The 11,904-nt window shown below is 35.8% G+C and overlaps 1 protein-coding gene and 1 non-coding gene across 3 annotated transcripts; one reads left to right on the forward strand and one right to left on the reverse strand.

Moving 5' to 3' along the window:
* Positions 1–1,321: 1,321 nt before the first annotated feature.
* On the forward strand, positions 1,322–1,393 carry TRNAC-GCA (transfer RNA cysteine (anticodon GCA)). The gene has a single exon. It is a non-coding gene; the product is annotated as a tRNA-Cys (tRNA).
* Positions 1,394–1,688: 295 nt separating this feature from the next.
* LOC107630796 (serine/threonine-protein kinase BSK7) lies at positions 1,689–6,003 on the reverse strand. 2 transcript variants are annotated; one of them, XM_088508389.1, is made up of 12 exons: positions 5,848–6,003; positions 5,568–5,739; positions 5,150–5,229; positions 4,841–5,061; positions 4,237–4,372; positions 3,959–4,092; positions 3,619–3,724; positions 3,340–3,425; positions 3,065–3,253; positions 2,802–2,954; positions 2,502–2,615; positions 1,689–2,355 (listed from the first exon to the last, which is right to left on the reverse strand). In XM_088508389.1, exons 3-12 carry the CDS (start codon positions 5,220–5,222, stop codon positions 2,113–2,115), a joined length of 1,455 nt encoding a protein of 484 aa, XP_088364515.1. In that variant the 5' UTR covers positions 5,223–5,229; positions 5,568–5,739; positions 5,848–6,003; the 3' UTR covers positions 1,689–2,112. The 2 variants fall into 2 exon arrangements, with proteins under 2 accessions (XP_088364515.1, XP_088364516.1); XM_088508390.1 differs by having other exon boundaries at positions 5,150–5,237; positions 5,848–5,974.
* Between the last annotated feature and the right edge of the window lie 5,901 nt (positions 6,004–11,904).

Genomic DNA, 11,904 nt, shown 5'->3' on the forward strand with positions numbered 1-11,904 from the left:
CATATCGGGGCTTCTAAAGTTTCTCGGAACTTTTGCCCTCATTATGTCCTCACTAAAAGGATCTTCCTCCCCTAAGGGCGAATCTTCTCTACCGTCGTGGGAGTTCTGACCTTTGAGGGAGGATTCTAACTTTAAGAGTTTTCTTTCTAACTCTTTTCGTCGCTCCATCTCCTCTTTTAGGTTCTTTTCTGTTTTCTTTTGTCGCTCCCGTTCCTGTTCTAGCTGCTCGAGGCGACTGTGGACTAATCCCATGAGCTCAATTGCGTGGGATGGTCCTTCTTTTTCTGATTCGCGCCCCTCCGAAGAATTTACCTTCGGGTTTTTGATTCCGGAGGTGCCTTCCCTGTGTTGATCATTGGCTTCCTGGTGAAGGGTCTGGTCTGCCTCATTGTTTCCAGTGTTCAGATTCTCTTGTTCAGAATCTGTCTCCACATGACCCTCTTCAGGGGATCTATCCGCCATCATTGGTTGATCTCTCGGGTCCCCGGCAACGGCGCCAATGTTACGATGGGTAACCGGAGATTAATGGGCTGGATGGCGTTGGTTGGCCCAAACGTATGAAGGAGGTGGCTTTTGAGTGAATCCGTTACTCGGTGTTCCTCCGTCCGACTTGTTCGTGTGAATGAATGGGGGGTGGTACCTGCAAAGACACTCCGATGCCTAAGTTAGCAAGAGTGTGAGCAGGTTAGAGAGTATTGGAACTTAGAGATACCTGAATGGTGTAAGTGTATTTATAGTGGTGAACCAATAACCACCGTTGAAGTAGTGCCACCTTTTTAGGTGGATAACCGTTCCCATATCTTAGGGAGGTTAAGATATGGCTCTATGAAGTGGTTAGAGAGTTTCTAGGGGCAGTTACTCATTCGAATGAGTGTTATCTGCCAGCTAACCCTCGTATCCGACTTCTTTGGAGCAGGTCGTGTTCAGTACCGACTTCTTGGGATGAAGGCTGATACTGGGTGAGGGCCAACCCTTTGGGTTGAGCTTCTTTGCTTGGATCCTGGGCCTTTATTATTGGGGCAGGGTATGAACAATTGTTATTTTATAAATATTATTTTAATAATATAGTTATAAACTATAGTTAGTCGAAAAAATATTATTCTTTCTCTTCCTTTTAAATAAATAAAAAAGGATTATTACTATGATTTGTTTAATTAGTAACTCAAAATAATTTATGATAGAGTAGCATTTAAAATTATTAGACATTTAATTAAATTTTCAATTTCTTATATATTGAAACATTTAATTGATTACGTTTAATGGTACTCACATAGTAGTGAATTGAAAACATATATCAAAAAACAAGAATTTAAAATAATATGGGTTCTTAGCTCAGTGGTAGAGCATTTGACTGCAGATCAAGAGGTCACCGGTTCGAACCCGGTAGGGCCCTTTTAAATTGCTCACTTTCCGGTTCGAACCCGGTAGGGCCCTTTTAAATTGCTCACTTTCCTTCTACATTTTACGTGGCCCCTATTTTCATTCTCCAGTTAACAGGTGCTACCATAAATAGAAAAGAACTAATGCCTTCAGCACAAGTGTTCCTTCAAAATCAGCCTAATAGATATTGTATCGCTATCATGACGATCCTTTATTCACATTTAATAATGCACGTTCAATAAAATAAGGAAGAAGCAAAGTATGAGATTCTCTAAGATAAGAAAGGTGCTATCATAGAGTTTATAAAGTAGAAACAAAGACAGTACTAATTTCTGATTAAATGTAACCGAATAAAGATTCAAAGAATATCTATATGCATATATTAGATACAAAAAGAGAGCCTATTTCATGTTGACACGATAGCCATGACCAATTGTTCTGTACATTAAATTACAAAAAAGCATATCAAATAGCATTTGCCAGTTACCCAACAAATGCCGACATAACTCACAGAGTTACTTCTAACCATGACTCTTTATAAACACCAAAATAACCCTAAAATGCAAATAGACACTATAATTCTGTGGTGACCCTTAAGCCTGTCTGTGCAAAAGAATGACGAACCAGTCATGTCATGTTGCCCAAACATTGAGAAACCAGCATGTGTACTATATGTAAGGAACCTATCATCAGTCACAGGGAAAACAACGGTTTTTAAGGGAACATTGTAAACTAGTTTGTGTTCTTTTTGGTTTCAATTGAAGAGGCCTCTTTAAGGGCTACTCGAGCCTCCGCTTCCCTGCCCAGCGCAAAGAGACAAGCAGCTTGTAGATAGGATGCTATGTGCCAAACAGGAGATATTGATTGTGCCTGTGATGCATCTTTAAGCGCCTCCTCCGGCATGCTGCTAATGAGATAGCACAGACTACGTCGTGCATAGACCGTTGGGGAAACCATGGTTCCAACATCAATGAACTGCATTACAGAACCAAACCATCAGCTTCTAATCTTAATTGCTCCAATGTGTATACATAGAGAGAATATTTAAAATATCCATACATCAATATATAAAATACATATTCTTCAGTGTAATAAACTTCAGAACCAAGCAACTTACTAACCTGTGTATAGCTATCAATTGCGGTTCTAAAATCCTTTTGCCGAAAAGCAGCATCACCCTTCTTCTTTGAGTTCAATGTTTCCTGCATCTGGTTGGTCCACATTTGAAACGAAAGCTAGTTGATAGAAAAACAAAATTAAGTTAGTGATGGAGAAAGTTGGAAAGTGGGCAACTCAGTCAATCAATCTAGCATCAAAAGTTAGATCAAGCACAATACATACGTGAAAAGCATAATGAAAACCAATACATTTCAAAGACCAGAAATGACGAGAATTGAATATCAAAAGACCAAAAGCTATACCTCAGTTGCTGCACCCTCGTCATCTTTATACCCAAGTTTCTCCAACACCTCATGTATGGCAGTCAGATCCATTCGCTGACATGCTTCACCAAGTGGAGTAAGGGGAAAGGCAGCAGCACCATCTGGTATGCCCATCAGCGCAAGAGAAGAAACCTAAAAAAATAAAAAAAAATCCAGGGCCAATTTCAGCTTACTAGAATAGGATCTCAGTTCTAAGTGCTGGAAAGGGGAAAAAAAGGCTTCTAAGACAATTGTCAACTTACCTCGGAATCTTTCTGTAGAGGTATTAAAGCAGCAACCAATGACTTTGGATTAGGTCGCTCTCGCGGTTCAGCTTGTAAACATCGAGAGGCTAGACGCACTAATTCCGTCCCCTCATCAGTTGAAAATTGTCCCACTAGACAAGAGTCTGTTAGTGTCGTAACATTCCGGTCCCTAATCAGATCAAGAGCCTGCAAAATTTAAAAAAAATTTGATGAACAAAAAATATCATAATCTATACTCACTGCTTCAGACTTTTGCAACATAAGAAACTTACATGGCTTGGAGGAATATGTTTTCCACTAAGAAGGTCAAGTAAAAGGGTCCCAAAGCTATAAGTTACACTCTCTGGAGTAACTCTACCTGTATAATCAAGGAAGCAGAAGGCAGACACAAAGTGAATACAATGACTGACAATGAATACTCTCTATTATATACATCGGTCATACTAAGCTAGATGATAAAACCGATAGGGTCATGACTATTAGTACCACCCAACAAGGTCACAGACATGATCAACATCCTGAAAAGTAGCATATTTTGTCAAAGAAAGTACCTGTCCTCAGATACTCAGGCGGCGTAAATGCCAAATTCGTACTATAACTTTTCCCATCTCGACTGTTTTTCATCAGACCAAAGCATGAAAGTTTAGGATTGTATTCCTGAAAAAGGGAAAAAAAAAAGGAACGTCAACAGAATTCATACTATTCTGGCTCGGAGAAAAGGGTTTTGGTCAGTTCCTTCCATCTTCCAGTTGTATACTTTATATATACTCTATATTGTATAAAAATAAAGCTTTAAATAGGATTACATTAATATGTGCATCTTTTAAGCACCATCCCCAACATCCCCTTAGCAATACCAATTGCAACACAAACAAAGGAAAATAAACTTACATCATCAAAAAGAACTCTGTAAGCATTTAGGTCATGATATAGTGCACGTCCCCTGCTGGTACAGTACTCCAAAGCTTGGGCAAGGTGAAAGGCAACTCTCAGTCGCATTGCCCATTTCATCGGCTGAGTTTCCCCTACATACATGCACAAACAATTGTCAAAAGAAAACTAGTTGCTTTTAGGTCACTACTTGGATGAGAATTGCATTTAGAATATAACCTAGGGCATGCTAAAGCTAATCCAGGCAAAAGTGAGTTGGTTGCTAGACAGTTACGTACAATGAAACAAGTGCTTTGCCAAAGTCTCATTGGGCATAAATTCTGCGACAAGCAACCTTTCATCACCGTCACAGCAACATCCAAGGAGATTTACCAATCTATGGTTCCTTAGCTGACCTACAGCTCTGGCCTCCCCCTGAAGGATATAAAGAAGGTTCTTTAGCAAACAAATAATTGAAAGCGCATTTCAGAAGGGGGAAAAACACATCATTCACCATGTGAAAAATATAAGTTTCGAACGCAAAATCTCTGGACAGGTTAATTTTGTTATTTTGATAGATCTTGTCTGTCACACAGGTCACATATAAAGTGTCTATGACAAATGAAAAATCACATGCATGCAAAAAAAAAAGTTTCATGGATGATAATTGTGGCACTGATTCATGTCTTATATTTATTTATCCAAGATAAAGAAACATTCCTAAGCAAAGACAACAAAAGCCTGTGTAGAAAGCAAACTAACAATTACCACCATTCTGCTGAAACCAGAAAGAGAAAATGTAACTTCGTTAAAATGCAAAAGGGTATCACTTATAACAATAACTTATTAAAAATCACACTTATTAAAAATCACATAGTGTAAGCACATAAAAGGACAGATTACCATAAATTGCTGTGCATCTGGCCAGGCTAATTTGTTGAACCGTTTGACAGCTATTCGCATTTGGTTTTCAAGTTTCCCTTTATAGACCACATTTGGTGCCTTTTCTCCATGCTCAGAAACTATATTTTCTACTGCAAATCCGGATGTAGCCTTCCTGAGCTGATCAATTGTGTACTCTCGAAACTGCGGCAAGTCACTGCCCTCAATTCTATCTTCATTTTCTGAGCAGGAAATACAAACTCAGAAATTACAATCACTCCTAAGAATAGCAAGAACGTTAAAAAGCAGAGACAAATGTAGATCACTTACGAACAATTTGTGCCTCTGGAACTTGATCATCTCGGGCGCCCCAGCAGCATGCTTTCGATATTTCACAGCCCATCCCAACCCTACAGCTCTTTAGCAAACATAATTAGCATCGACGAAGTCGAAGTTATCCTAAAATCCCCCATAACTCCATGAATTACAAATAAAAAGTAAAAACAGGTTTGCAGGGATTCAGTTACCAAAAGTATAATTTTTCAATACCCAATGAACCTTCACACCAATAAAACAAAATCCAATCAAAGTTAGGTTCCTGAAGATTCTCAGCAAGGCTTCACAAAATTGAACGCCCCTTGGAAGCTTGTTTCAGCTTGGTGGGAGCAAAACCATAGCAACCACGGAATAAAGCAATTACCGGAAATAAGAACTAATAATCAGCATTAACAGAACAACAAGACCAAACCTTTATTCAATTTTCTTTAATTTCAGTATTGAATCTGTGCAAGTGCTGGGTCAAACAACTTCAACGGTGCTTGCTGAATTGGTAAAACCAAGCAATCAAATCAGCTCCAAAACATTCATTCGCCCTCAAAAATTCAAGAATGCATCAAAATCAACAAGCAGAACCAACTCAACTGCAAAATCAACTAATCCAGGATCAGAAATAAAAGGAACAAGGGGAAGAGGAAGTGAATTGAGAAGGGAATAGGGAAGAAAGGGGAAGAGAAGGCATTGAAGAAGACCTGAAGAAGCGCAGGGAATGGTCGTCGTCGTCCTCGTAAACAGTCAAAACTCAAAAGGCACACCACACGGTTTGGAAAGTGAAAGGACTTTGGTTTCTTGTTCTGATTTTTCTTCCTTCCTTGCCTTATTATGTTCGATTTATACGCTATTATTTTAATATTAAATTAATCATATGTTAAGATGTAATAATAATAATAATAGAGTAACAAGATGAAAAATTAAATGAAAGTCGCATATGGGAAAACGGAAGTTACAAAATTGAGGGCTGGTTCAATTTCAATGGTCATCGCCTTCTAGTGCTTCCATGCCGAACCAGAAAATTTAAGCCTTTTAAAAATTATTAAAAATAATAATAAAGATGACATCTTACCAGGACACAATCTGTGTAATGTAATAATCTTCCAAGGTTGTATTAAAAATTTTAATTTAATCTGATTAAATAATCTGTGTTTTCATTTTTGCATTAATTATAGATTTGTAGTAATCAAATGAAATTTAATTGAAACACCAATGCCAAGGGTAATAATTAAAAGGGCTTTTTCTCACATGTGTCATAAGATTACCAAACCTCTATTTGAAAGCTGTAAAAATAATTTTTTTGAGCTATTGATTTATAAAAAATAATAATATTAATATTTGGTATAATTTTTAAAATTAAATTATAATTTTTTAAGAAGTTATTTAAAAGTTTATAGAGAAGTTTAAAAAAATAAATTCTCTCACAATACTATTATTTTTTATTACATTTCTATAAAATAAATACTTTTAGAACTAAAAATTCAAATACAAAATAACTTATTTATAAGCTATTTTTAATATAGTCATTATTGTTTAAGCTATTTTTTAAAAAAGAACTTAATTAAGCTCTTTACCCAAACTGAGCCTAATAATATAAGTTATTAATTTTTTTATCATAAATATAAAATAAATATGTTAAAAATTTAAATTTTTTAAATTTTTAATAAAAATTTTCTTAATTTAATATTACATGTGTCTTCGGAATACAAATTAGATAAACCCTAATTAAAAGCACACATGAAAATAAAGCACAATTTTATACATTTTTAAAAATATTTAGGTTAAAAAAATTTAACTATATTATATTCTAAAGATATAATTTATAAGAAGATAAAATAATTTTTTTTAAGAGAAAAACTTTTAAATGGTCCTTAATAATTATCCTAAAAGAGAACGAAGTCGTCAATAAAAAAATTTTTTTTTAGGTCCTTGATATTTACTCTCGTGAGACTGGTTAGCTTCTCTGTCCTCAGAGCCTTCAACTTTTCTTTCTTTCCCCCTTCTTACTTAATCATGGATTTGTGACTTTTGCTTCTTCAAGATTCTAAACAATTTGTACAAATTTCATAAAGTTTTTCCAGCATAAAATCTCAAACAATTATGTTCAAATGTGATGAGCAAAATAGTTATTTTAGTCTCCCAATACTCTTATAACCATGCTAATTTCTTCTTTCTTTAATCTGTGTTTGTTTTCATTTTTTGTTCATGATTCCTGCTTGCCTTGACTCACAAATTTTAATATAGTAATTATGATGAAATAGCAACATGATACAACTCACAATAAGACTTCTAATGTACTCATACTAGAAAGAAAAATCATACATATATACACTAGAAATAGAAGACAATCATGCATGCAATTGAAAGTAAAGGAAATAAATAAGAGGAAAAAGAACTTAACCACCTTTTGAATTACTCATCATCATTGTTATTGTTATTTTTCTCATTATTTTCTTCTCCAACACTAAACTTAGAATGGTTAATTGTACTCAAGCAACAAATAAAAATAGTGGTGATAAAATTATGATTAATCATGAATGTCTTCAAAAAATGATGTAAGTAATGCATACAGCAGGAAAAATTAAAGACAAAATAACAAAATAAAAGAAATAGATAATGTGATTGCATAAAAAAGTGGGTTGTGCATGCTACATTGCATGAAGAATACGTGACAACACCAAATTTGGTGTAACACTTCCATCTTGAAATTGTGCTAAGTACCTCAGTGAAGATTAAAATTCATATTGTTGTATGACAACACTAAACTTGTTCTATGCAATCATATACCAAATTATTTGAAAGTTAAACAAGTATAGCAAGAGATTCAGTTACCAATTGTTGAGTTACCTCCCAACAAGCGCTCTTCATTAGCTTGGTGGTTGATCCTTACTAAGTTGGGGATGTATCATAATGCTTTACTCGTCCCCTTTTACTGCAAACTTCCATTCAATGTCCTTACTGATGATCTTATCTCCTGGTGAGAAGTCACTTGTAGGAATTGTCTTATCCCTCCAATTTCTGGGCTTCTTTAGATTCTTCTCTGCCTCCTTTGGTGGTGGTTCACATTTAATACCAAACTTTGGCTCAATGTTAGGAGAGCTCTTGTTGGTTGCCAAAAATGGAGGCTTAGGTTGTAAATTCTTGTTAACTCCTTTGGTGCCTTCAACTTTTTGTACCACTTCTATTTCTTCTTTTACTTTCAAACATGGAAGTGGAGTTTCTGGAGATAGTTCATTAGGTGCTTCTTTTAAGTTTGGATCCATGCACTCAACCTTCATGCAATTATTCTTTCCACTTGAATGGTGTATAGTTTTGAAAACATGAAACACTAAGTGTTTCTCATGCACTCTCAACATTAATTCACCCTTCCCACATCAATTGAAGCTCTATTGGTAACTAAGAAGGGTCCCCAAGAATGATGGAGGCATTGTCATCTTTCTTCATATCAAGGATGACAAAATCAGCTGGAAGGAAGAACTTTTCTACTTTTACCAAGACATTATCCACCACTCCTTGTGCATGTTTCACGGATTTATCAGCCAATTGTAGAACTATTTTCGTGGATCTCATCTCATGAATTTGTAACTTCTTCATCATAGAGAGAGGCATTAGATTGATGCTTAACCCTAAATCACACAATGCTCTTTCAAAGATTGTGTGTCCAATGGTGCAGGAAATTTGGAAGCTCCATGGGTTCTTCTTCTTTCTTGGCAAATTCCTTTGAATTATGGCACTACACTCTTTAGTCATAACCATAGTTTGACCTCCCTTCAAGGATCTTTTCTTGGAATAACAATTCCTTCATAAACTTAGCATATATTGGCATTTATTCAAGTGCTTCTATGAATGGAATGTTGATGTGGAGTGTCTTGAATACTTGCAAAAATTTGGAGTATTACTTCTCCTTGATCTCCCCCTTGAGCCTCTGAGGGTATGGGATTCTTGGCTTGTATGCCTCCACTACTTCCTTCTTCATTGGAATTTCACTTAGTACAGAGGTCTCTTGATCTTGCTCTTGCACTTCTAACTCCGCCTTTGTAGCCTTAGTTTAATCTTTAGTCTTCTTGCTAAGCACTCTTCCACTCCTCAAACTTATGGCCTTGCATTCTTCTCTTAAATTGATCTCAGTATCACTTGAGAATGTGTTAGGGGATTTTACTAATTGTTAAGCAATTTGGCTTACTTGCACCTCCAAATTTCTAATTAAAGCCTCTTGATTCTGAAGGTTGGCTCTTGTTTCATCCACGAAATTTTTAGTTTGTTGCATGAAGTCAGAGGTCTGTTTCATAAAGGTATTTGTGTTTTGATAGAGTTGTAGAATTCACAGTGGGGGTGAGGATGCTACTGCCACAATTTTTAGAATTTGGGGTGATATATGAGCCTAGTGTTCTCTTGGCAGGTTGAGCGTTGTTACCACTAACATTGATGTTGTGATTATGATTAGGATCCTCAACCATATTATGTTCAGATTATTCTTCACTTTTCTCAACAATTCTCTTGTTCATGGCTTGTTTTCTTAGCCTACAAAGAGTTTGCTCGATTTCTGGATCGAAGAGGAGAGATTCCTTTTCTCTACTTTCTTGCATAAAAAAAAGGAAGATTGAAATTCCTTCCATCAAAGTGAAAGAAACTTCAAGTGAGGCAATAACACAAACAGTTAAGTGACTAAAGAAAAGAAAGAATTTTAAAAGCAAATGACTAGAACAAGAAAAAAAAGTGTCTAATCTAGGTAATCAATCAACTGGTAGTTTGTTAATCATAATTAATCACCGACAATGGCTCTAAAAACTTGATAGCATGAAGTTAGATTTCTATGCTTAACTCATTGGCAAGTGTACCGAGTCACATCAAGTAATACCACAGTGAGTGAGTTATCGTTCCCACGAGAATTAATGGATTAAGCAAGCAATGATCAATTGATTATTTTAGTTAGACGATTCAAATTTGCATGATGATTAAGAGTAAACTGAAACTTAAATGACTTGATAAAGAAGTAAATGAAAGCAATAAATGACTAGTATGTAAATGACAGGAATGTAAACGACTGAAACTTAAATTGCAAAAATGTAAATAGCTGGAATGTAAATGGCAAGAATTAAAAGCAATAATAAAGTGCAAAGAAAAGAATCAACATAAATACATCAATTAAAAGTAATTCTAAAGCAAGATAAGAAGATAATGATGGGAAGAATGTTGGGGTAGAGAGATGTTGAGTTCTTAGGATCAATATCTCTCATCTCCACTTCAATAATGTAATCATTGATCTCTTGGCAAATCATAAGTAATTGAATCCCAATTCCTTGGTAATTCAATTTCTCTTGACTTGATCAATTGCCAATTCCTTGATCAATTACTCATGAGAAGAGATGAAGCACATTTTCTGACTTAACACCACACCATTTTTCAAGATCTAGATAGGATTGATTCAATATCACATATCAAATCCAAATCCATAATCATGAGAATTGAGAGAAAGAGTTTTCAAGTTTGATTTCATGAATCTACTTTTACAAGTGATTATAAAATCCAATTTGGGTCTGAATTATCTTCCGATATATTTAGATCTTTGATAAAGAACGAATACTCTTTCTAAAGAAACAATTGAAATTAATTAAAGTTGAAGAATTAATCACATTAATCTATTAAAATTCAACAGAGCTCTCTTTTCTCAATGAAAAGAAGATTAGCTACTCATAACTCAATAATTACAAAATGGGTATAGAAAGTGAAGTGAGGAAAAAAAAAATGAGGATGAGCCCTGGTGCACGAAATCGTGATCGTTCATTCCTTGGTAACGGCGCCAAAAACTTGGTACGCACGTTCATAATCTTAGTTCTTTTTCACAACTTCGCACAACTAACTAGCAAGTGCACTGGGTCGTCCAAGTAATAAACCTTACGTGAGTAAGGGTCGATCCCATAGAGATTGTCGGCTTGAAGAAAGCTATGGTCACCTTGTAAATCTCAGTCAGGCGGATTCAATTGGTTATGGAGATTTGATAATTAAAATATAATTAAAATATAAAATAGGATAGAAATACTTATGTAATTCATTGGTGAGAATTTCAGATAAGCGTATGGAGATGCTTTTGTTCCTTCTAAACCTCTGCTTTCCTACTGCTTTCATCCAATCACTCATACTCCTTTCCATGGCAAGCTGTATATTAGGCATCACCGTTGTCAATGTCTACATCCCGTCCTCTCAGTGAAAATGATCCAAATGCACTGTCACTGCACAGCTAATCATCTGTCGGTTCTCGATCATGCTAAAATAGGATTCAGTAATCCTTTTGCATTTGTCACTACGCCCAGTACTCGCGAGTTTGAAGCTCGTCACAGCCATCCCTTTCCAGATCCTACTCGAAATACCATAGACAAGGTTTAGACTTTCCGGATCTCAAGAATGGCTGCCAATAATTCTAGCCTATACCACGAAGACTCTGATCGTAGATCAGGATGCTAAGAGATATGCATTCAAGCTTGCTTTCATGTAGAACGGAAGTGTTTGTCAGGCACGCGTTCATAAGTGAGAATGGTGATGAGCGTCACATAATCATCACATTCATCATGTTCTTGTGTGCGAATGAATATCTTAGAGAAGAAATAGGCTTAAGGTGAATAGAAAAACAATAGCACTTTGCATTAATTCATGAGGAACAGCAGAACTCCACACCTTAATCTATGGTGTGTAGAAACTCTACCATTGAAAATACATAAGAACAAGGTCCAGGCATGGCCGAATGGCCAGCCCCCTAAACA

The sequence above is a fragment of the Arachis ipaensis genome, chromosome B3 (genome assembly GCF_059453495.1).
Source record: "Arachis ipaensis isolate K30076 ecotype BB chromosome B3, ASM5945349v1, whole genome shotgun sequence".
NCBI lineage: Eukaryota > Viridiplantae > Streptophyta > Magnoliopsida > Fabales > Fabaceae > Arachis > Arachis ipaensis.

Excerpts from the sequence above, each read along its gene's own strand:
- LOC107630796 (XM_088508389.1), bottom strand. The coding sequence starts at position 5,222 with ATGGGCTGTGAAATATCGAAAGCATGCTGCTGGGGCGCCCGAGATGAT. Across the intron at positions 4,373-4,840 it reads CAGATGCACAGCAATTTATG|GGGGAGGCCAGAGCTGTAGG; the intron begins GTAATCTGTCCT and ends TATATCCTTCAG. Across the intron at positions 4,093-4,236 it reads GGCAAAGCACTTGTTTCATT|GGGAAACTCAGCCGATGAAA; the intron begins GTACGTAACTGT and ends GCATGTATGTAG.